This window comes from Perca fluviatilis, chromosome 20 (assembly GCF_010015445.1).
Source record: "Perca fluviatilis chromosome 20, GENO_Pfluv_1.0, whole genome shotgun sequence".
In the NCBI taxonomy this organism is placed as follows: domain Eukaryota; kingdom Metazoa; phylum Chordata; class Actinopteri; order Perciformes; family Percidae; genus Perca; species Perca fluviatilis.
Genome location: NC_053131.1, coordinates 5,056,544 through 5,083,046, shown reverse-complemented (window position 1 = coordinate 5,083,046; position 26,503 = coordinate 5,056,544). Strand labels below are relative to the sequence as shown.

Genomic DNA, 26,503 nt, shown 5'->3' with positions numbered 1-26,503 from the left:
GTAAAAAGATAGAAATTAAGGTCCCATAGTGTTCGGACAAAGATCTTCAGCTCTACACCAAAGCTTCCCTGATTGGCATCCTCTTCAAACTGCTGGTTAATCAAGAGCAAGAAAGAGATTGTCAGAGTATAACCATTGAGCTCAGAAATTTATCTTTCCAAAATGACACTTTCATGGCCCAAATTGTCAGTTTACCTCACAATTCTCTGAACACACCACAGTGTATCAGTGAAAAAAATAGCAATGTTTTCCTCATAACCATATACTTCCACAAACAATAACTGACCTTGAAAAAGAAACTAAATAAAATAAGAATAAATGTTTTTGTCCAAAAAGGTTGTTTTTTTCCTTAAAGTTTCTGCTGCTTGATTTAAATGTTCCTTGTTCCTCTGAGTTGGTGCTAGCTGTACTTTCAAAGCAGCAAGCCCACCAGATAATGATAATTTAAAATGGCCCCTTTAGCCAATGAGGAAGTGAGAATTTAAACTGTCTTCCTGATTGATCAAACCAACTTCCTTTTCAGCTATACTCTCTCACACACACTACTATACTCTCTCACATACACCACTATACTCTCTCACACACACTACTATACTCTCTCACACACACTACTATACTCTCTCACATACACCACTATACTCTCTCACACACACTACTATACTCTCTCACATACACTACTATACTCTCTCACACACACTACTATACTCTCTCACATACACCACTATACTCTCTCACACACACTACTATACTCTCTCACATACACTACTATACTCTCACACACACACTACTATACTCTCTCACATACACTACTATACTCTCACACACACACTACTATACTCTCTCACATACACTACTATACTCTCACACACACTACTATGCTCTCTCACATACACAACTATACCCTCTCATACATACATGTAAAATGATTATAATAGTGTGTGTGTATGAGTATAGTGGTGTATATGCAAGATTATGATAGTGTGTGTAAGACAGAAGTATGAATTACCTCCTATACGGCCTCTCATATAAAATTCCTAGAACTCTTTTTTTCTCGTGTTCGGAATGGACCAATTTGGGGATTTTTAAGTCCCTCTGGCTGCAGTTCCTGTAACTCTTTCAGCTCCTACTTCAGAGCAGGGTCTTTTCGCTGTTCCCTTTTCAACTAGGGACCTAGATCAACGAGGGTCGAGTTTCCGGTGCAGACAGACCAACAACGGGACAATTTTAACAATTTTCGCCATCTTATTATCACTAAATTCACTTCTGACAACTTTTTAGGCAAGAAATTAACTGTTAACATTTCGAATATCGGCAGTCTTGCAAAAATTGATGCCGAATTGACAATTTGCTTCAAAGTTTTCGGAGGTGAGAAGCTCCATGAAGTGAGGCGACAGTCGGCAGGCACCTGCCTCAGCCGCAAGCTCGCTGCTCGGCCATGTCCTGCTCAGAAACCCCGCTGTCAGCTGGTGGTCTCTCAGACCGCTCTCGTAAATAACAGGCTTTTATTTGGCCGTTGACGGAGTTTTCGGAGTTATCTCCACAAGCGTGCCCTGCGGGCTTGACAACCTCGCTGTCCGGCCATCTCACACACACACACACACACACACACACACACACACACACACACACACACACACACACACACACACACACACACACACACACACACACACACACACACACACACACACACACACACACACACACACGGTAGAGGCGGGGGAGAGAGAGGGAGACTTGTTTAAATTATGACAAATATGCTATATACATTAGATTTAGTATGTAGTTCATACTTTTTTGGTGTATTTGTTTTCTGATTTTAACGCTATAAAGACCGTTGCTGTGCTTGCATTAGGCCACTCCCTTACCCCTCCTATAGTCCCTATGGCCACCTGGCCAGTGCGAATGCAAATTGAAAAAACGGTTTTGGGGGAGAGTAGTTAGTAGAACTGCTTAGAAGTGGACTTTTCCTATAATATAACTACCTAGTCGGAAAGTGGCTGACTCAAAGAAGAAGTGAGTGTTACAGCAGGTGGTCTGTGTCATGTCTCTGCAGTATCAACAGAGTCACAGCTACTACTCCTCTTTCTGTTCTCACTCTCCCCATCTGATGCTCTGTCATGGTAGCCCACTGTCTGACCTGCATCAGTCCTTTGGTGAGCAGATGGTGTGTCTGGGAAGCTCTGGCCAGGCCCCAGCACCTGTCTGACAGTCACATTCACTCTGGAGCTCTGGATGTACCTGGAGCACACGGCCCAGTCCTTCTCTGACACCGGCTCCACCACAGAGTGGTCCTGTTGAGGTGAGGCCAGGCTGCAGCCTTCCATCTCTAAAGCTGTACATCCCCGGGGTGCCAAAATGATGCGCGGGACGGCATGGTAAAGGAGGCGGCTCTGTCCCGACATCACCATCACGTCCCCACTGTGCATGTACATAGCAATTGGGGGGTCCTGTCTGCGCAGGCCTCCCAGGAGGAAGATGGCTGACTGCCCAAAACTATTAGAAAAGACAACAAGCTATAAAGTGAGGCTGTTGGAATATTGTTCTGTAGTTCACCAGGTAATGGAGTCTTTTTCTTTCCCATATTGCAAAATCCTGGATTATTGGTACAATAAAACGAATAACAAAATAACTGCTTGGCATTGTAAAATCCTAGATGTATAGAAGAACGCTTTCCTCTCAGCAGATTTTACTTACAATTCTCCCCTCTCACCTGAATGACAGCAGCGGTCGGCTGTGATCTAGTTCTGATTCATCTACATGGATTCCCAGAGATGAATCAGATCGGTAGTAGTTGAGGATTCCAGCCTCTGCATTGAAGCCCTGAAACCCACAGGCGGCTGTTATTTGGAAGGACAGCAGGTGGAGATCAGCTGGGAACGGAGTGTAATGGTTGGCAGAGTACATCTGTGAAGGGAACAACAAAGCAACGTGAAGACGTATGTTTTAACAGGTCTGAAATGTTAAATAACAGTTTTTTAAATATATTTTCACAAACTTGTCCACAGGCAACCAGAAGTCTTCACAACAACAATAAGACTTTTGGCCACATCTTTCAAAATAAAACCACAATCTCAAAAAGTTAACTGGCCCAAAATTAAATTAGGCACAGGTAGTTCACAGTTGATGTGTCTAAATACTCACTACTAAATACTGAAATGACTACAGACTTTAAAAAGGTATAATATGAAACAAACTATTTATAGACTAATACAAAAGTAATCCCTTTCAATCATCACTTACGACCAACTAGAAGTGTGTGGTGGTGTCTGTATCTACAGAGACCCTGGCCTCTGCCTGGATTCTCTCTTTTACTTTTATTTTGGTCAGTCGGGACGTTTATGGGCATCAGCAAAGAGTGTTTGGGCCCCAACTGAGTCTAACCCCGAGCCAATAACAGCGCACAGATTGTGCAGCCCTCTCAATACAAATTGCCCTTTGCCCATCAGCATCTCATATCATCGCACACACGTTTAATTGACAGGAATTGCCATTGGGCAAATCTTCACAGATCTCCACTTTGTTTAGTGTAGCTAGTCCGCTGATGTAGAAGCTATATATAATGTATAAACATTTAGAAATTTGTAGGAAATGTCCATAGAGCACTGACTGGGTTTGGTACATTTAACAAATGCCTTTCCAAGTTAGTTATGCCACTCAGTAGGAGTAAGGGGGTGGTATCCCTTGAAAGTGTGACATGAGTGCAAACCCTCAAGGATTTTACATCCTTAAAAAATAAAATTGTTTGAAAGAATTTGTGATAAAAGTAAAATAATGTAAATATACTGATAAAATGTATATTTATGATCAGAAAATTGGTATTCATTTCTGCATTTACAGCTCTACCTCTATCAATTGAATCCTACCTAAAGGATCCTCTAACAAAGCAGGATGTGTTGCTTACCTTGGTATCCCAGTTGTAATGATATCCCAGAGTGACCCAGCGCAGCGTGTCAAGTAGAGTCTTTGTTTCTCTCTTTCCAGAGTGAGGAGAACTGTGGAGGGAATAAGACATAGCACACTTACATTGTTATAGGTCATATTTCTATTATCATTACTGCTGTGTTTATTGCTACCGTTCACATCATTCTATTATACCCACTGCTATAATTATTATTACTCATTATTCCAATGTTAATATTGTGGTTGCTGTGCATCTCTCGCTCTTAATTAAATATGCTTTATTGGCATGCATGTCTGGTGAACATTATTGCCAAAGCGTCAAGGATCATTCAATTTAATAACTCTAAATTATCTATCTTTCTCCTGACAAAACAAAGTTTTGGGTCAGACAGATCCAGACAGAATTTTCTCACCTGAGGCTATGAACACTCTTTCCCCAGATGTCCTGGGTGTCAGAGGGAGACATGTGCATGTCCAGGTTGCAGACATTGGGCTTCTGAGAGTAGGTCTTCAGACACTGTCTGACCCAGAAAGGTTGTGAGCCCAGCAGGAACGGGTTGGAGATGAAGATGAACCCTGAACAACACATAATGCTGACACTGCAGTTACTTTCATCAATGAATTTTCAAATTATACACCCTGCCGTCATGTGATGCCATGGTTGACAATTTCACACTCAAATCATTGATCATGATGCCCCTGTCAAAACTGTTGACCACCAAAAGCACCTCTGAGAAGCAGTGAAAAAGTAAAAATGGCAAAAAGAGTCTGTTGGAGAGCTGAACGGACATGGAGAAAAAACTAATTGCACCCTTATTTTGAAATTATAAAATTGCACTATGTTATTACCCAGATATGAAATCTGCCAGACAGTCCTACATTTCTCAATGTATTAACAATAAGCACAATAATGTTTAATTTCTATTTTCTTCAAAATGACAAACTGATTAACGCCTCCAAATGTATTCCTCAAGAGCTCATATCAACAACTAAATGTAATGAATTTTCTCTCGAAAGCCCCCTTGCAGACTGGCATTTTCCTGCTTCTCTTAAGCGTGCTGTTGTCTCACCTCTGTTAAAGAAAAACAATCTGGATCCAGGTACAACTAATAACTAAAGACCAATTTCCAATCTCTCTTTTATAAGTAACATACCTGAAAAATTGTATATAAACAACTGGATGCATATCTTTCAATTCACAATATATACAGTGGGGAGAACAAGTATTTGATACACTGCCGATTTTGCAGGTTTTCCCACTTACAAAGCATGTAGAAGTCTGTAATTTTTATCATAGGTACTCTTCAACTGTGAGTGACGGAATCTAAAACAAAAATCCAGAAAATCACATTGCATGATTTTTAAGTTTTTTTGCATTTTATTGCATGACATAAGTATTTGATACATCAGAAAAGCAGAACTTAATATTTGGTACAGAAACCTTTGTTTGCAATTACAGAGATCATACGTTTCCTGTAGTTCTTGACCAGGTTTGCACACACTGCAGCAGGGATTTTGGTCCACAGACCTTCAGGTTTCGGGGCTGTCGCTGGGCAATACGGACTTTCAGCTCCCTCCAAAGATTTTCTATTGGGTTCAGGTCTGGAGACTGGCTAGGCCACTCCAGGACCTTGAGATGCTTCTTACGGATCCACTCCTTAGTTGCCCTGGCTGTGCGTTTTGGGTCGTTGTCATGGTGGAAGACCCAGCCACGACCCATTTTCAATGCTCTTACTGAGGGAAGGAGGTTGTTGGCCAAGATCATCATGAGGAAGGTGAGGGATCAGCCCAGAATACATGGCCCCATCCATCCTCCCCTCAATACGGTGCAGTCGTCCTGTCCCCTTTGCAGAAAAGCATCCCCAAAGAATGATGTTTCCACCTCCTTGTTTCACGGTTGGGATGGTGTTCTTGGGGTTGTATTCATCCTTCTTCTTCCTCCAAACACGGCGAGTGGAGTTTAGACCAAAAAGCTCTATTTTTGTCTCATCAGACCACATGACCTTCTCCCATTCCTCCTCTGGATTATCCAGATGGTCATTGGCAAACTTCAGACGGGCCTGGACATGCGCTGGCTTGAGCAGGGGGACCTTGCGTGCGCTGCAGGATTTTAATCCATGACGGCGTAGTGTATTACTAATGGTTTTCTTTGAGACTGTGGTCCCAGCTCTCTTCAAGTCATTGACCAGGTCCTGCCGTGTAGTTCTGGGCTGATCCCTCACCTTCCTCATGATCATTGATGCCCCACGAGGTGAGATCTTGCATGGTGCCCCAGACCGAGGGAGATTGACCGTCATCATGAACTTCTTCCATTTTCTAATAATTGCGCCAACAGTTGTTGCCTTCTCACCAAGCTGCTTGCCTATTGTTCTGTAGCCCATCCCAGCCTTGTGCAGGTCTACAATTTTATCTCTGTCGTCCTTACACAGCTCTCTGGTCTTGGCCATTGTGGAGAGGTTGGAGTCTGTTTGATTGATTGTGTGGACAGGTGTCTTTTATACAGAGAACCAGTTCAAACAGGTCCAGTTATGGTGCGTTCTTTTTGTCTTGTAATCGCGACTAGTAGCTTGAGTGTGACGTCACATCCATGTCGAAAAACGAATAACCACGGGTTGTTGCGTTCTTTTTGTCACACAATACTACGAGATTTTTGTAACATTTTGAGTAACATTTAGGATTCTATTCACCCAGTTATTGACATATTACACATATATTTCACAGTTTGATACATGAAAATTACGTTTTGATTAACGTTAACGTTAGGCTACTGCTCTGCTTTCTGCTCAAGACTCGGCTTAAAGCCATTGTTGTCATATAGCAACTGAGCGTCTCTAGCCAATTTCAGCTGCACAAGCTACAAAATAACTAATTAGGCGGTATTTAACTCATAATAAGACTGTAGCGACATGCCTATAGGTAGCAGTATACAGTGCTATGTGTACGACTTTTTCATTTGGTTACAACGACAACAAAAGTGCTTAAAATTGTAGAAAACCACAATGTTTACTACGTGTGATGCACGACGTAGCCATCTTTGAAAGTGAACTCGGGGTCCTCGGAGTTCAGACGACTTGATGAGTCGTATATACGACCTCGGTGGCGTTCTTTATGCAACTTCCGGTTCGTAACTCTGCAAAACGACTCGTAAATCGACTTCGGTGGACAAAAAGAACGCACCATTAATACAGATAACGAGTGGAGAACATGAGGGCTTCTTAAAGAAAAACTAACAGGTCTGTGAGAGCTGGAATTCTTACTGGTTGGTAGGTGATCAAATACTTATGTCATGCAATAAAATGCAAATTAATTATTTAAAAATCATACAATGTGATTTTCTGGATTTTTGGTTTAGATTCCATCTCTCACAGTTGAAGTGTACCTATGATAAAAATTACAGACCTCTACATGCTTTGTAAGTAGGAAAACCTGCAAAATCAGCAGTGTATCAAATACTTGTTCTCCCCACTGTATGATACATACCAATCAGGTTTCAGAACCAATCATAGCACAGAAACAGCTCTCAAAAAAGTAATTAATGACCTCAAGATAAACACTGACTTACAGAAAATGTCAATTTTACTACTGCTTGATCTCACTGCTGCTTTTGACACTGTTGACCCCGACATTTTAATTAAAAGGCTCCATGTTTCAGTTAGTTAAGCTGGCCCTGTTCTTAACTGGTTTTCATCCTACTACAGGAGTTTTTATGTCTCGATAGGTAGTTTTAATCTACAAAAAGAAAAATCTTCTCTGGGGTGCCACAAGGGTCAGTTCTCGACCATTGCTCTTTAAGCTGTACATGCTACCGCTTGGTATCATAATTAAGAAACATATCCTACCAGTCATATGCCGATGACTCACAGTTGTATATTTCACTTTCCTCCAATGATCTTAGCTCTGTTAACAAACTAGTAAACTGTATTAACGATATTTATTGCTGGATGTCCAAAAACTTTCTATAGCTAAATAAAGACAAGACTGAGATTCTCATTGTTGGTCCTAAAAATGATAGACAAAAGATTTATTCACACCTGGATTCACTGTCTCTGAAATACAAATGAGCAAAAACACATCCCAATATCACCAAAACAGCATTTTATCACTTAAAATGTATGTCAAAACCGTGGGTCAGTGGTAGAGTAGGCGCACATATACTGAGAGGTTTATGCCTCGACACAGAGGTCCAGGGTTCGAATCTGACCTGTGATCCAATTTCCTGCATGTCTTCCCCCTCTCTCTCCCCTTTCTCACCTAGCTGTCCTGTCAAAAATTAAAAGGCAGAAAAGCCCCAAAAATAATCTTGAAAAAAAAAGGATATCAAAACTTAGAGCATTCATATCTCAAACTGACTCTGACAAACTGGTGCATGCATTCATCTCAAGCAGATTAGACTACAGTAATGCTCTTTTTGCAGGATTATCCAATCTGTAGAATGCCTCCAATTTATTCAAAAGTCAAATATTCAGCAGCCAGAGTCCTTATATTACACGTACACGTAATTTCGAATATATTACTCCGGTACTCACATCACTTCATTGGCTCCCGGAATAAGATGCCTGACCTGAGGTCCATCACAACGGTTTCAACATTCAAAAACAAACGTGTGTGTGTGTGTGTGTGAATTTGTATAGTCACACTTGTGTGATGTTATTGTTGATTGTCTTGTTGTGTTTATTGTATTCTTATTTCAATTAATGCCTTGTTTTAACGTAAATCACTATGGGTTTACTTGTAATGCTATACAAATAAAATTGACAATGACATTGACACAACAGAATAGTAGTGAGTCATAGAAACAAAGTTGATTAAGATTAAACCCACTGTTATACATGTGGTCGTACTGGATGTACAGTAGTATACCAGAATGAAAGAAGATGCTCTGAGTAAATACTTTGGAGAAAAAAATTGCAGATACTTCCACACAGAGCTTAGAGCTCACTGAATGCTTTGATAAATATGAAAATAATATGTCATAGCTCACAGTCACCAGATCTCAACCTAACTTAACACATATGGGAAATTTTGACCACTTTTGACAGTGCTCTCAACCAACATCCTCATTTCACAAAAATTAGGGAATATCTTTTGGAAGAATGCTGTTCATCCTCCCTGTTGAGTTCTACACGCTTAGCAAATCTATGACAATTTTCCTTTCATTTGACATGCATCTGTATTTTTATTAGGGCTGGTTTAAAAAACAGATTTTCCAATTTAAATCAATTTTCATGATGATCCAATATCAATTCATACAATCCAGAATTAATCTCTCTCTGTATCATAACTAGAAACTAGAAGACCTAAGTAATCCATTGGTACCAACTATGTAATCTTAGCTTGTCAGGAAGGGGGTTAAAAAAACACTCCAAAGATGAGGGGAAAACTGGCATGGTCATTTTAAAAAGGGGTCCTAGACCTCTCACCTTAAGATATCTGAATAATAAAAAGTACATTGTTATATGTCATGCTTTGGGGTCAATTCTTTATGTAAACATTGATATTGACTTTTTTTGGGGGGGCATTTTTTTTACACCTTTATTTGACAGAACAGCTGAATACATGAAAGGGGAGAGTGAGGGGGGAATGACATGCAGCAAAGGGCCGCAGGTTGGAGTTGAACCGGCGACCGCTGTGTTGAGGAATAAACCTCTATATATGCCCTCTATGCCCGCTCTACCAACTGAGCTATGCGGGCACACTATATTGACTTTCAATAATGCACCAGGTTAGAGGGGACCTTGTACATTTGTAGAATTCCTTGCACGTCCAAGCAAAATTGGTTTTGCAACTGAAATATCCCATATCGACATTGAATCGGAAACCAAATGAAATCGGGACCTTGTGAATCAGAATCGAATCTGGAAGTTAGTGGCGATACCTAGCCCTAATTTTTATCCATGTCAGTTTTCTCTCCTAGAAAATAAATACAGCATTTTGTTTTGGTCTGAGTGTGTTGAACTCCTGGGGCCTGTTGCACAAAAGTAGAATGAAGAAATCCAGGATAACTGAAAAAACGCAGCTTGACTTAGTGTGATCCGCTCATCATGGCTTAATCGGTTGCACGTTTGCCGAGCCAGGATAAGAAGGTGAAGCCAAGCCAGGTGTACATAGTTGGGATAAGTGCACGTTCACGGCTTTCTTAAATAGACCACGGTATCGATCACAGATTTACTGATGCTAAACTGGAGAATACGCATTGTGTATTCTTTACACAGAATGAGCAGCAGCTTCTTATGAAATTATGACAACGTGAAACACATTTGCAAAAAAGAAACACGGCCGGTGTAATAAAACAGCGAGAGAAAGCGAGGCAGACGATCACGGACCGACTGAATGCGTAAGTAGCCTAAAAATATACATTTACTGACCACTGCTCTGAATTGAAACTGCCATACCATTCAAGAAGTTAGGCTAATTATTTGCACAAATGAGCAGTTGTACTCTTTGCCTTAAAAGTGAGTAGAAGACTAATGTTACGCAGGAAATGTACCATTTAGATCAATTACAACCACTAATCTACAATGCTGTGAAGCGTACATATCCCTCTCTCTTGTATGGGCTAAAATATGAATTACCTAAGGAATATATTTACTCCCACTGCTCAATTTTCAGGCAACATGTACAACAGTTTTTTTGTGGAAATAATTAGCAAAACTCTAAATGGTTTCATTTAATAGCAGTAGTTCGTAAATGTATATATACCAAAATTTGTAAGGGTGCGACTAAGATTTTTCCTAGGTCGCACCGGTGCACCGAATTTCCTCGCATCCGCTGCCTCTCCACGAACGAAGCGATGTTGTTTATATCGATATGTTTAATGTTGCGTTACATGACCAATTCCTTCTGTAAAGCCGTGCCTGTGTTTGGATCTCTCCTCCGCGCAGCCCCGCCCCCATTCACTCACACACGGCTCCCTGCAACATGGAGAGACACAGCACCGCCGGTCCAAACTGCTGACATTTGTCTACAGTTTTAATTCTTATTAACACAGCTGTATATTGTTAAGTATATCATACCACAGTCATTTAAAGTAGCTGTGATAAAACCTCTTCTGAAAAAACCCACCCTGGATCCTGAGGTCTTAGCAAACTTTAGACCTATATCTAACCTTCCTTTTCTATCCAAGATCCTTGAGAAGGTGGTTGCTAATCAGTTATGTGATTTTCTACATAGCAACAGTTTATTTGATGACTTTCAATCAGGATTTAGAAAGAATCATAGCACAGAGACGGCACTGGTGAAAATTACTAACGACCTTTTAACTGCTGCAGACAAAGGTCTTGTCTCCATTCTTGTTTTACTAGATCTTAGTGCTGCATTTGACACAATTGACCATTCAATCCTGTTACAGAGATTGGAACACTTGGTTGGCATTAAAGGAATTGCTCTGAGTTGGTTTAGGTCCTATTTCTCTGATCGATCTCAATTTGTGAATGTTAATGATAAATCCTCCGAAGGGCCGCTAAAGTTAGCCATGGGGTTCCTCAAGGCTCAGTGCTTGGACCAATTCTATTCTCCTTATATATGCTTCCTCTAGGCAATATTATTAGAAAACACTCAATTAACTTTCACTGTTATGCGGATGACACCCAATTATACTTGTCAATCAAACCAGACGAAACCAGTCAGCTAGCAAAATTTCAAGAGTGCATTAAGGATATAAAATCCTGGATGACCTATAATTTTCTGATGTTAAACCCTAACAAAACTGAAGTTATTGTGCTGGGCCCTAAACACCTCCGAACTTCATTATCTAGAGATATAGCTACTCTGGATGGTGTTGCCCTGGCCTCCAGCACCACTGTTAGAAATTTAGGAGTTATCTTTGATCAGGATATATCCTTTAATGCCAATCTAAAACAAACCTCAAGAACAGCCTTTTTTCATCTTCGTAACATTGCCAAAATTAGGAATATCCTGTCTCAAAACGACGCTGAAAAACTAGTCCATGCATTTGTTACTTCCAGGCTGGACTATTGTAATTCCCTACTGTCAGGTTGCTCAAATAAGTCTCTTAAGACTCTCCAGCTGATCCAGAATGCTGCAGCTCGTGTTCTCACAAGAACTAAGAAAAGAGATCATATTTCTCCTGTATTGGCTTCTCTGCATTGGCTTCCTGTTGAATCCAGGATTGAGTTTAAAGTCCTTCTCTTGACCTACAAAGCTCTAAATGGTCTAGCACCATCATATCTAGAAGAGCTCCTAATACCCTATTGTCCTACTAGAGCACTGCGCTCCCAGAATGCAGAGTTACTGGTGGTACCTAGAGTCTCTAAAAGTAGAATGGGAGCTAGAGCCTTCAGTTATCAGGCTCCTCTCCTATGGAACCAGCTCCCGATCTGGGTTCGGGGGGCAGAAACTGTCACCTCATTCAAGAATGAACTTAAAACTCTCCTATTTGATAAAGCTTATAGTTAGGGAGTGAGGAGTTGCAGTGTTCACCTAACTGGCCCAACTGCTTCTCTTCATAATTGTTAGATTAATAATACATAACAAAGTAGAGGGAGGCAGGCCAGCCAAGCCAGATCCGGCAGGGGAGAGTTCTAAGCCCGAAAAAGCTACCTCTCCTTATGACCTGTCTCTCTTAGTTACCTGTTATAGTTACGCTGTTATAGTCCTAGACGCGGCGGGACTTCCTTCCTTTGACACACTGAGCTGCTCTCTCTTCTCCCTTTCTATTACTGTTTCTATTACTGTTACTATTACTATTACTATTTGTGTGCAGCCCGTCCCAGAATTGCTTGTTACTAATCCTAGCTTCTGGGGAGTTTACTCCCCGAAGTCCTTATGCTTTTTCCCCCAGCGTATTTCCTTGGGAGAACGTTGGTACCAAGACCCTGGTTGCAGCTGTCGCCGTGGTCCTGCTGCACTCCCTGCTGAGCTCAGCGATGCCCTGCAATGTCATGCTGCATCCTGCTGAACCCTGCAGCTTTCCGCTACATCCAGTCACTGTTCCATTATTAATGTGACTACTATCGCCACTGTTCATCACACCCCCAACCGGCTCGGTCAGACACCGCCTACCAAGAGCCTGGGTCTGTCCGAGGTTTCTTCCCAAGAGGGGGGTTTTTCCTCCCCTACCGTCGCACTGCTTGCTCTTGAGGGAATTACTGGAATTGTTGGGCTTTTTTAAAATATATTAAGTTTGGTCTTGAATATAAATAAAATTGAATTGAATTGAATTGAAGTATGAGAAGGAAACCTGTATTGGTACCATTGTTTCCGCTGGTAACTCTCTGTTATTGCGGCAGCCACGGCGAAAAACACATTAGAAGTTATTAAATGCAACTAACCTCGGTTTGTTGAATAATAGCGTGTAAGATGGAGCCTGCTGGACCTGGGCGAGAGATGTGACCCATGGCCAGAATATCATAGTTCATAAAAATGCAGCACAGTGACGATACAGACATTTCATAGCCTACACAAGACGTGTGTAACGCCGCTGACCCGCCAAAGCGCATTCGACCCGTACTGGACCCATTCATAATGAGTCAGCCATCACTCTGTGAATAGCATACGCTTCAGTCCATCGCACTACCCCTCTCTCCCTCTGTCTGTCTGTGTTTTTTTTGTTTTTTTTTATAAGATTTCAGCCTTTATTTTGATAGGAAAGCTGAAGACATGAAAGGGGAGAGAGAGGGGGGAATGACATGCAGGAAAGGGCTGCAGGTCGGAGTCGAACCTCTATACTACCAACTGAGCTATAGGGGTGTCCTTTTTTAAAGGGGTGATAGAATGCAAAACCGATTTTACCTTGTCATAGTTGAAAAACAACAGTTTGGAGGGTAAATAGGACATACATAGAACCTCAAAATCCCATTGACACCCCTTTCCTCTGCAAATCTCACAATTTCAAATTGCTGCTGAAAAAGGGCAAATCTCAACAAAGCTAAAAGTTGACGTCAACTCCTCAACTCCTAGTCTTTGTCACGCCCCAACATTTGCATAGGATAGTTCAGCAGGAGCTCAGCAGGCTAACGTGACAGCGGCCGGTGCTGCCTCGCCGCCCGGTGTGTCCTCGCCGCCCGGTGTGTCCTCCTTGTTAGACCCCGGCTCGCTGTGAGCTAAATGGATCTCTGTCACGACCGGAAGCCTGCGGCACTCCATACCCGTGCAAAGTCACCGTTTGTGGGTGACTGGACTACCAAATGTCGAGGCCCTGACAGAGGTCTAGGGCCTTGTAGCTAGCCGCGATCTTTACCCATAGGATTGAAGGGACACTAGCAGCTAACGAAACCCCTCCTATTCACAAAAAAGAATTAAATTTAAATCGGACACAAGCGTTAGCTTTGTAAGACCTTAGGGTAGCTGTTCTATAAGTGGCGTGACGAAATTCAAACTGTAAATATATAATTATACCGAAAGTGTAGCTAGCTAGCTAGCCTCGATCTTTAGCTATCCATAGGATTGAATGGACACTAGTAGCTAACGAAACCCCTCCTATTCACAAAAATGAATTAAATTTAAATCGGACACAAGCGTTAGCTTTGTAAGACCTTGGGGTAGCTGTTATATAAGTAGCGTGAGGAAATTCAAACTGTAAATATATTTTAGTTATACCGAACGTGTAGCTAGCTAGCTAGCTAGCTTCGATCTTTAGCTACCCATAGGATTGAATGGACATTAGCACTTAATGAAACCCCTCTTATTCACAAAAATGAATTAAACTGAAATCGGACATAAGCGTTAGCTATGTAAGACCTTAGGGTAGCTGTTATATAAGTGGCGTGATGAAATTCAAACTGTAAATATATTATAGTTATACCGAAAGTGTAGCTACCTAGCTAGCCTCGATCTTTAGCTACCCATAGGATTGAATGGACAGTAGCCGCTAACAAAACTGTATATTGTCTGTATATTTTCAAACTGGTAAAGGAAACCCTTTCTTTGCATTTTATTTTAATCACAATCTGTTTTAATAAAAGACCTTGTGAAAAGTGGCTTTGACTTAAAACATTTAGCCCACTTTGTAAAAAAAATACAGAGCTATATATTGTGTATCGCCATTCAGCGTTAATGTCGACGCAAGGAAAAATTTGGGTGCACCTAAATTTTGTGCTGGTGCACCTAAATAAAAAAGTTAGGCACACCAGTGCAACCAAGGCAAAAAGTTAGTCTGGACACCTGGAAAAGGCTCCAGGATTAATAAATCTTGGCGGTTAGCCTGGTCAGGAGCAGGCTAGCTGCACAGAATAAATCTCCATGGTAACTTAGGTGCCTCTGCTTTTGTGCAACCAAGTCAAAGCTAAATTCATCCAGGATAACTGGAATATCCCGGCTTAATCCCTTATCCTGGTTTTGTGCAACAGGCCCCTGGTATTTGAGTCTGATTTTGGTAAACAATGGTCTGTCTCTCCATCTTTCCTGCGTTTACCTGGGTAGCCCTGCAGGCTGAAGGCTCTCCAGTCTCTGACAGACTGTAATCCAACCCTGGCAGCCTCCACATCACTCACTGCAGAAGGGTCCAGTATAGCTGGAACTATCTATGACACACACGCACGCACGCACGCACACACACACACACACACACACACACACACACACACACACACACACACACACACTATCAGGGATGTTGATTGATTTATGTCTGGGGATTCTGAGGCTATACAGTAGTGCTGCTGTTGAATTATACAACATTAGACGTATATCACATATCTTTTCCACTGCTATTAATATCCATGAGGGTAAAATACAAAGTCCAGTGGTGCTATCTTAACCTTGCTGTTGTCTATTCCTAAATCATTATAAAATGCCTCCTTCCCCATCTCCTTTATCCTATATCATAGGCTAAAGAAGACGTGTGGAAACACTGAAGATTATTACCAGGGAATAGATATCCACCAAGCTGTTGTCATGGCGGCTGTCACACTGCTACATTAGTTAGTAAACTACAGATTACTGCTAGTTCCAACTCGTAAATCGTAATAAGACTTTTCAAACAAAGGCTCATAATGTAAATTTTGCTGATAATAACGTTAGTTCTGTACTTTACGAACACGTCTGTGTTTCGTGCGGCGCATTCACACGGGAAAAGTAAAGTTTGTATTTTACATTATTCCCCACATATGATGTCAAGCCTCTATCAAAACCTACATCTATAATTGCCAATACAACCCCGAATCACAGATATGCTGACTAATATTTATACACGAGTTTATATGTTTTGGCCAAATATGGCAACGTAGTCTAATTTGCGGTGGAATTTTTACTTGACAAACTACAGGCATGGCAGATTCGCTCGGGATTGAATCACAAGTTACTAAAGGTTTCCATTCCCATTCGACCTGGTATGATATTCCCCTCACCTTGTCACTCGATAAACCTTTGGAGAAATCAATGACATCGCTAAAATCTGGCGGTGGGTTTCTTCTCTTATAAAACCTGAACATTTTTCTAAACGCATCTTCTCCACTCTCTACCAGGGAGGCTGCCATCTTGGCCATGACGTAATCTACCTTCTTCTTCTTCTTTGGATTAGGCAGACTAGACGCTGCAATGGCGTATTGCTGCCCTCTACTGTTTATTACGAATCAGAATCAGAATACTTTATTGATTGAATTATTTAGTTGCAGTTGCTCACAGTCAAATTCAAGGTAAAATAAGAGTAAGAAAAGTCAATAAGTGTATAAAGTAAAAAAGTAACATAGCTACAGTAGACAGGTAGTACTAGGTAGTCAAGAAGGTCCACCTGTCTCCTCAGATCCTGGTGAACTTCTACCGCTGCACCATCGAGAGCATCCTCACCAACTGTGTCACAGTTTGGTATGGCAACTGCTCTGCCCATGACCGGAAAGCACTGCAGAGGGTGGTGAAAACTGCCCAACGCACCACCAGTTCCTCACTCTTCTCCATCGAGGCCATCCAGGGCAAGCGATGCTTGCGTAAGGCGTGCAGCATCATCAAAGACTGTTCTCACCCCAACCCAAATCTAATCTAATCTAGTAATAAATAAATAAAAACGTTAAGTAGAAGTAAGTGAGATTAAGAAAATGATTGTTTCAAATGGATTGTACAAATTCTATTGTAGTGCAGTGTCAACATAAATACAGTACGGACATAAATAAGTACAGTGTGAATATAAGTAGCAGAAATAACAAACATCTTTAACACTCATATATATTTTATTATATAGGCTAGTCCAATACTGCACAAGTAGTCCAACAGTCATCCAAGTTCAGAACAGATCGTAGAGAAAAAAAAGGGTTTCCCCAGCTGCTCCCAGGTCTCTGAAAAGCTTCTTCCTCTGTAGAGAATATTTCTTACATTGAATGAGGATGTTTTAATGTCTCTGGGCCTCCACATTTAGTGCTTCCCAATCAGAGCCAACCCACTCTTAAAAAGAAAAAATAGAGCTGTTTGGAGCAGTTTGTGAACAGTGTTTTGCTGTTGGAGATGGTAAGTTCCTTTGGGGTGGACTTAGGGCTTTTTCACTTTGTAAACCTATAACATGCAAAAAAAAAAGATATATAACACAATAAAGGAAAGGGAAAAACCCCAAAAGCATAATATGAGCACTTTAAGGTTTTCTGCCACATTTCTTTTACTGACTTGTTAATAATTTAACTACACTCTGACAATCCGAATTGTAGAGCAACTTCAATATTATTCTAGTTCTTTGTGTAGTGAACCACAGTGAGGTCTTGTGAACGCAACTCCAGTAGTCAGTAGTTTATATTTATTTATTTATTTATGTTTTGTTTGTTTGTTTGTTTTGAATTAATTCAAGCCTAGACTCTATGAAGTTCATGGTATTACACACTCCTGTACAGTTGGTGGCGGTATAATACAAAAGTAGTAATCTGCCAAAAGAAGAAGAAGAAGACGTTTAGCCTTTTGCTGGTCCCTGGTGGTGGTTACCTGCTGAAGGTGGTGAGTAGGGTCTCCATTTTTAGTCTTTCTTGGTGATTAAAATTGTCCCCCCAACTAACAAGTGCCTTTTTGTGTTTTAGGTTCACCTGCTGCTGTTGTGCTTTGTTTTTTGTTAGGTTTGCCTTTTCTTTTCTTTTCTTTAGTTTATTTATTAAGTTTGTTTACTTTGAATATATTTCTGTTATTTTGAGTGTATGTTCTGAGATTCTTTAGTTACTAACAGGGTTGTTGGTTTTTGTTCATTTTTGATTCTTTGTTTCAGGAGTCTTTCTTTTGTTCCCTTGCTTTTTTGGTGTGGCCTGGGTGTCCTGAGGTGGGCGGCTAGGCACCGTGTTGGAACCTCGCTCCCGTTGCATGCAAGTAGGCACTGGGACTCTTTTTAGTGTATGTTTTGTTGTAGTGTTTGTAGTGTTGCCCCCCCAGACTAGGGAGACGGGGTATCCTTACCAGTAGTCTGCCCCCACTGAAGCCCCAGCCAACTGATTTGAGTTTATTATATGTATTTCATTAGATTTTTTAGTAGTTATAGTTGTTTTCTTTTAGATCATGTTTGTTAATAAAAATATTTGTTCTATTTTACCTACTGTCTCTGCCTCATCAGTTTCGACCCTGTGTCCTTATTAGAATTTGGTTTTCATATCCTGGGGTGTAAGTCCCCAGGTGGCGTTGTCGGACCCTAAGTTTCCTCCCCTTAGTTATCTTTAGTTCCCCCTCCCAGTATTTATATATTCAAATATTCCACTCCTCGCCACACTTGGCATTGTCGGCACGACTACTGAAGGCAGAGACTGGTAATTTAGTTTTTTTTTCTCTTCCACAACCCCATTTATTTGTATTGTATAGGTTTGTTTTGCGGAACAGCACCAGGTGCCAGGCAGCTCCTGGCACAGCCAGTTGTCTCTTACCCCTTCTGTTTTGTTTCGTCATGGAGGAGGAGATCACCCAGTTAAGAGACTTGATCACTCAGCTGCAAGCTGAGAACCAACAGATGCGTCGGGAACAGGAGGTTAACCAGCCTGGGCCAAGCACAGCATCAACCAGTTCTTCAGCTCCTGGACCCTCCTCAGCTCCTGCCCCTGTAACTGAGAGACTGATCTATCTCCCCAGGGACAGGAAGTGCCCACTGTTTAGGGGCAGGACAGGATTAGGCATTGGGGAGTAGATCGAAGAGGTCCATGCCTGCATTCGAGCTCGCCACCAGTCTCCAGCGGACCAAGCGCAATCTACGATCACCTGGAGGGAGAAGCGAGGGAGGAAATTAAATATTGTTCTCCAGGGGACAGGGGAGATCCAAACAAGGTCTTGTTTATATTAAAAGAACTTTATGGGTGTACGAAATCATATGTGTCTCTGCAGGAAGACTTATTTTCAAGGAAACAACAAGACTGTGAAACATTACAAGAGTTCTCTCGTGCATTAATGTGTTTGATGGAAAAGGTTGTACAAAGATCCCCTCATGGTTCACTCAATAGGGAGGTGTTGTTGAGAGATCAATTTGTTGAGCATGTGTCTGATTGTTCCCTTCGTAGAGAGCTCAAGCAGTTTGTCCGGGGTCACCCTACCGCCACCTTGATAGATGTCTGCACTGAGGGCATTACATTACATTACATTACATGTCATTTAGCTGACGCTTTTATCCAAAGCGACTTACAATTAAGTGCTTTCAATTGTGAAGGTTCAAACTCCAGACAACAAGTAGTAAGTGAAAGTACATTAGCTTTAAATAAGCAAAGCTACAAAGAGACATGAAAGTGCAGGTTCAAGAATGTTTTTTTTTTAATTTATTTTATTTTATCCGAGGTGTAGTCAGAAGAGATGTGTTTTTAGCCTTCGGCGGAAGACGTGTAGGCTTTCGGCCATCCTGATGTCGATGGGGAGCTCGTTCCACCATTTGGGAGTCAGGACAGTGAACAGTTGGGATTTTGTTGAGTGATTAGTTCTCCCTCGCGGTGTGTTGGGGGGGGGGGGATTGGTGGGGGGGGGGGCAAAGAAGGGGGGTTTGGGTGTGTGGTTTAAATATTAACCATGTCCCGGATGTAAGCTGGGGCTGATCCGTTCGTGGCCCTGTATGTAAGTACTAGTGTCTTGAAGCGGATGCGGGCCGCAACTGGTAACCAGTGAAGACAGCGGAGGAGCGGTGTAGTGTGAGAGAACTTGGGGAGGTTGAAGACAATCCGAGCTGTTGTGTTCTGAATGAGCTGCAGGGGTCGGATGGCACATGCAGTCAGGCCAATCAGGAGGGAGTTGCAGTAGTCTAGACGTGAGATGACTAGAGCCTGAACCAGAACCTGAGCCGCCTTCTGCGTTAGAAGGGGACGTATCCTTCTGATGTTATGCAGCATGTATCTACATGATCGGGTGGTTGCAGCAATATTAGCAGTGAAGGAGAGTTGGTCGTCAAGTGTCACACCCAGGTTTCTAGCAGTCTGGGTTGGGACTACCATAGAGTTGTCTATTGTTATAGTCAGGTCTTGGGTAGGAGAGCCCTTCCCTGGAAGGAAAAGGAGCTCAGTCTTGTCGAGGTTGAGTTTCAGATGATGTGTGGACATCCAAGAAGAGATGTCAGTCAGACAGGCCGAGATACGTGCAGCTACTTGAGTTTCAGACTCAGGAAAGGAGAGAATTAGTTGGGTGTCATCTGCGTAGCTGTGATAAGAAAAGCCGTGCGAGTGAATGAAAGACCCGAGAGAGTTGGTGTACAGAGAAAAGAGGAGGGGACCCAGGACTGATCCCTGAGGAACCCCAGTTTTGAGTGGGCAAGGTTCTGAGCTAGATCCTCTCCAAGTTACCCGGTAGGTTCGGTCTGCCAGGTAAGATGTGAGCAATGAGAGCGCAGAGCCTGAGATACCCAGATTCCGGAGTGTCGAAATGAGGATCTGGTGGTTCACTGTGTCGAAGGCAGCAGAAAGGTCCAGAAGGATGATGATGGAAGAGAGAGAGGTTGTTCTAGCGATGTGAAGCTGCTCAGTGACTGCAAGGAGTGCAGTTTCTGTTGAGTGACCAGCCTTGAAGCCAGACTGGTGGGGATCAAGAAGGTTGTTTTGATGGAGATAGGTAGAGAGTTGATCATAAATGGCACGCTCAAGAGTTTTAGATAGAAATGGAAGAAGGGAGACGGGTCTATAGTTATTTACATCAGAGGAGTCGAGTGTTGGTTTTTTGAGTAGTGGGGTCACTCTTGCCACTGTGTATATCCCCATTGTCAACGTTGGGGTCCAGGAAGTTGTCCTGTACCCCCGTACAGTCCTAGGTACTGTAAGTGAGCCCTACCTTGTCCACTCACCTGATAACCTTGTGGAGGAGGGCGTAGCAGCTACTGTCTTTTCACAGACTACCACAAGTTTAGTGCAGGATAAGCTCAATGCAGTTGATTTAGCCGCACTCACTCAGGAAGAGCAGTGTCAAGTTGGGGTGCTACCGCAGAAATACAGCGGGATATTTTCAGCCTATGAGGGAGATTTAGGTTGCACTAGCCTCATTTCTCATGATATCCCATTACTAGATGATGTGCCAGTGCGCCAGCGATATCTGCGTCTTCCCCCTTTAGAGTACGAGGCGGTGAAGGCCCACATTCGCCAACTTCTGGATGCACAGGTCATCAGAGAAAGTAGTAGTAATAATAATAATAATAATAATACATTTATTTGTAAAGCGCTTTCAAATCAAAGTGCTGTACAGAACATAGAAAATACAATTTAAAAACATTTCAAATAACTAAAACAAAAATAAACACACTCTGACTCTCAGGAAAACATACAAAGAAATTAGGCCTATACACAACAGTAAACAGATGGGTCTTTAGCTTTGTTTTTAAAGCCTCAACAGAACAAGCCTGCCTGATGTCCTGAGGTAAACTGTTCCACAATGTCGGTGCACAGAAAGAGTAGCCCCTTTGCCTCTCCCATTGTGCTTGTGTGTGGACTACAGACTTTTGAACAGTAAGACTCGCAAGGATGCTTTTCCCTTGCCCCGTATTGAAGAATCCCTTGATGCTTTATCAGGAGCTCACTGGTTCTCCACTTTGGACCTGACTGCTGGATACAACAAAGTACCTGTCACCGAGAAAGACAAGGCAAAGACGGCCTTAAAAAATAATTACATTGATTTGGCAGCAAACTGAAGTTAAGAACATTATTAAGAAAGGTTAGGATTTGGCTCTGATGGCTTACCGAGCCACACCCCTGGCCAATGGGCACAGTCCTGCAGAACTGCTGATGGGCAGACAAATAAGAACTGTCTGTTGTTTATGGTCTCATTTATATTATTTATTGATTATTATATTTTGCACTTATATTGTAGGTTCAGTGATAACATATTTGTTTGCTTCACCTGTTCACCTGTTCACCTGTTTTTTTGGACTTTGTCAGAGAGGGGGTGAGTTTGGGAGCGAACACTTTCTGTTGACAGCTGCACTAACACACTTATTTCGACTCACAAAGTAACTTTACATTACCGAGTGGAACTCAAGATGTGTGTTGCCAAGCTCCCCTTTCTACACTCCATTCTTGCCATCCTAACATAGCAGACAATATTCTTTAAATGTCCACGGCTGCTGTGCGCATTTACACACGAGGACAGCAGTCAGCACCGTAACTCCATTGATTATTTCAGAAGCTAAAAGTTATGTTTTGTCTGTCAAGTTTTCAACTACAGTTTTTAGTTTTGCTGTTTAAATGTCCCAATGATATTAGCTGCAGTGGCATTACTGCTGGCTTGGAAACGTTTACAGGTACTGAAAGCAGCCTCTCTAATCATTACAGTAAACCTTTAAAGAAAACACTCATACATCACTACAATGCAATAGCCTACAGGGACTGAAGAGTTAACTAGAGATAACTTATGTGTGTAGGTTTGGGTGGATGATTTAAGGTAATTGATTTTGGATGCTGTCAGAGCTGAACCGTTGACCACATATCAAGCCTGCATTCCAATCTACAGCGTACAGAAACAGTTCTCCCTACTCCCTGCTCCCTGGTCAGGTAATGTTGGTTAAGGGAACTTCTTCTTCAACAAAATTCCTCCATTCGGAACACCCTGCAACGTCACCAACGCGACGAGTGGAACAACAGTTTATGTTCAATGATACTAGGTAGATCATATGCAAGCATCCCTTTAAAGAAAAAACACAAGTCGAAAGCGAGTGTCCCTTGGTGGAATAGGGCACGTGATAAAGTATCGAGGGATACTGTGCTTACAGAGTATTAAGAACGTGCCCGACAGAGAATAATGCAATAGAGTACAAAAGGTCGAGGGCTAAGGTAAGAAGAGTGACTGCAAAAAATGAGTTTTTAAGAAGATACAGTGGAAAAATTTGGGATGGACACATCAGTTGGAGAAATATGGGCAGCAGTTCTATGGAAGTAAATCTGTTTCATCGGATTTTGAAACAAAAAAGACTGAATATTTATGCATTGAAATTATGTATCTGAATTTTTTGGATCTAAATATTACTCTTCAAATTTTCAACAACTTATTTTCACCTTTATTTTTCAAAGTTCACAAATTCAGAATCAAAAATTCAACGTAATGTATAAAATTCAGTGTTAACATCCAGAAACCCAAGGAAAAGCAATCGATTGTAGATTCTTCTAGAATGTATGGAAGGAAGGAAGGCTTCATCAGCCTGGAAGCAGGCAGTAGTGGTCCCAATTTTGAAGCCAGGGAAAAAGGCAGCACATCCATGGTCATATAGACCTATTGCATGGCAGTGATGTGTAAAATAATGGAAAGAATGGTGACAGATAGAATAGTGTATAAACTGGAGAAGGAGGGATGGTTCATGCCAATGCAAAGTGGGTTTCGCAGAGGTACACTAGCAACACCATGGAGTCTCATGGTAGAGCTTTTGACATCATTATTCAGAATTGAGCAAGCAGAAGAGTCAGTGGGGTTCCTGTGGGTGCCAGCCTGTTTTAGTCTATGGTGCCAGCCTATGTGGGGATGGAGGGGAATGAGCTTGCTGATGGAGGTTGACATGAGAGTGAAGTTAGGGTCAACTGAGTGTAGGTCCATCGTTAATAAAAGCATCGCGGCTGTGTGGCAGGAGGAGTGGGATAGGGAAAAGAAGGGACGGCATTATAACTATAAGTGTGATAAAGGGCCATTAGGCTGAGGCTGGGGCATTGTGAAAAAATGGGAAAGCATGAAGATAGGCTTTTTGGTACATGTAAACAACAACAGACAGTTAAAATATATACTAATGGAATGCAGTGGATTCACAGAAGAAAGACAAAGACTTTATGCAGCAGTGAAAAGCCTGGGCACAAAAACAATATCATTGAAAAACCTGTTAAATCCTACAGAGAACCAACCTGGGACCATTAAAGCGCCCATATTATACTCATTTTCAGGTTCATAACTGTATTTTAAGGTTGTACCAGAATAGGTTTACATGGTTTAATTTTCAAAAAACACCATATTTTTGTTGTACTGCACAGCTCTCTCTCACTGCTGCAGATCCTCTTTTCACCTGGTTTCTGTTTTAGCTACAGAGTGAGACCTCTTTTCTTCTTCTTCTTCTGTACTATCTTTGATTGCACTCGCACATGCTCAGTAGCTCAGATGTAGATCATGTCAGCTAGCTAGCTCCATAGAAGTAAAAGAAAGGCTGTTTCTCCAACTTCAGTCAGTTACAAGGCAGGATTAGCTGGGAGACTTCTAAATGAGGGCGCACATGTAAGTAGTTCTTTTGTAGATTATGGTGAACTTGTGTGTGTTGTAGCAGTGCTTTGCTATTGAGAACAAGGTACCATGCTAGTGTTAGCATTAGCGTTAGCATGCTAATGCTAACGCTACGAGCTAACGGTTGTGGTTAGCCAGCTCATTTCGGACTGTGACGTCACAGCTCACTAGGAGACTGAAGGCAGGACACATTCAGAAACCGTATCTCACTCAGAACAGCATGGATGGATTTTTTTCAAAGTTTGTATGTGTGTGGAAGCACCAGAGACACAAAAGAACACCCCAAATACCAGAAAAAGTGTTTTTTTCATAATATGGGCACTTTAAAGCTGTCCTAGAATTCATCAAGGCAACCGGATTATTCCTATGGAAATAGGATACAAAATGGGAATACTTGGAGGTAGCTAGGATCAGACCTTTAGGGGGTCTGAGCCCCTGATAAGAATGTGTCACGGATATAGTGCCTTGCAAAAGTGTTAACCCCCCCCCCGCTAAATCAGTCATTTCTTTAGCCGATAATCTCTGAGCTAGCTACTGAACAACAATGTCAGCTAACGTTTTTTGACACTATTAACACTATGATGGAACTAAAGCTGACACTCTATAAGTCACAGTAATAACAACCAATTTGACACAATGTTCTAACATTCATCAATTTTGCTTGCGTTTCAATTTGGGTTCTGTAATTGTTTGTCCTCTGTCACTAACAGACAAGTTCGCAAACTCTAACTTGAAGCACTAAAATTGATTTGGCTTGAGCCCCCCTAAAAGGGTCTAAAATCACCAATGGGAGGCAGCAATGTGCCGTAAAGGCATCTAGACTGCCGGAAATTAAAAGAAGAAGAAGAAGAAGAAGAAGAAGAAGAAGAAGAAGAAGAAGAAGAAGAAGATGATGATGATGATGATGATGATGATGATGATGATGATGATGATGATGAAGAAGCAGGGTTTGTTTTTCCAATTCAGCGAAATGTATGTGTGAGCTGTTGCTGTGACATACTGAGAAAGTGGTGATTAGTTGGTGTTCTGTTCTGGAGACATCATTGTTTCTTTCACCATTTCTTTCATTAGTAGTAGGACTAGTATAATATTATTATTATTAGATTAGTGTTAAGAAGGAAGGGTTCTAGAGGCCCATGGCTTCAGGGAGTGGTGGGGCTGAGGGTGGTGGGTGGCAGACTGTAGGTAGGGAAAAGGGTTGCTCTAAGTGAGAAGCACTGAGAGAAAGACCTGAAATGTCAGGAGATGAGGGCATTAAATATAGAACTAGAGTTACTTAAGAGTTTGTTGTGCTGTTTAAAATTAATGGAACCAATCAAGGAGATGCAGGATTTAGAGCAGTGAACCTGTTGCGGCTGTAAGCAGTCCAACAGGTTCACTGCTGCTGCGAGGGACTAAACACTGAAAGATGCATAAACACACTGTGACATGCTCAAGATTGTATTGCAATGATTTATTCCTCCACACATAAAATACAACTAGTACTGCACTTATCAAATGTAAAGTTACTTTGTGAGTCGAAATAAGTGCATTAGTGCGGCGGTTAACAGAAAGTGTTCGCTCCCAGTCTCACCTCCTCTCTGTCAAAGCCCAAAAAACCCAGGTGACCAGGTGAAGCAAACAAATATAATGTTATCACTTCCGCTCAAGCCGCAATGAACACGCCCACCACCTACAATATAAGTGCACAATATAATAATCAATAAATAATATAAATGAGACCATAAACAACATACAGTATGTGGATCCTACAGAACCCAATAAGGATTACCAACGCTTTGGAGAGTCAGATAGCCAAGGACTTTCAGAAAACTTTGGGGATCATGCAGCAGGGTTTTATGGTTGTGATTGTTTTATTGCAGGCTGTAAAGGATCAGAACAGGTGTCAAAGGGAGTTCAAACAGTGGCTAGAGAATGCGGAGATGTGAGCGCTAGGTCTAGAGTTGTACTAGGAAGTCAACTCACTGTGCCAAACTTGCCGTCGTCGTTTCCATCTGACATGTTAATTCTTAAAAAGGAGTAATTTCTGTCTTTTGTTTCTGATGTGTTG

General features: G+C 41.8%; 1 protein-coding gene across 1 annotated transcript; it reads right to left on the bottom strand.

Annotated features, from left to right (window-relative positions):
• Positions 1-1,886: 1,886 nt before the first annotated feature.
• Positions 1,887-16,346, bottom strand: alkbh1 (alkB homolog 1, histone H2A dioxygenase). Its single transcript, XM_039785563.1, has 6 exons — positions 16,209-16,346; positions 15,275-15,383; positions 4,317-4,479; positions 3,905-3,995; positions 2,714-2,907; positions 1,887-2,496 (listed from the first exon to the last, which is right to left on the bottom strand). The coding sequence occupies exons 1-6, from the start codon at positions 16,344-16,346 to the stop codon at positions 2,043-2,045; spliced, it is 1,149 nt and encodes a 382-aa protein (XP_039641497.1). The 3' UTR covers positions 1,887-2,042.
• Between the last annotated feature and the right edge of the window lie 10,157 nt (positions 16,347-26,503).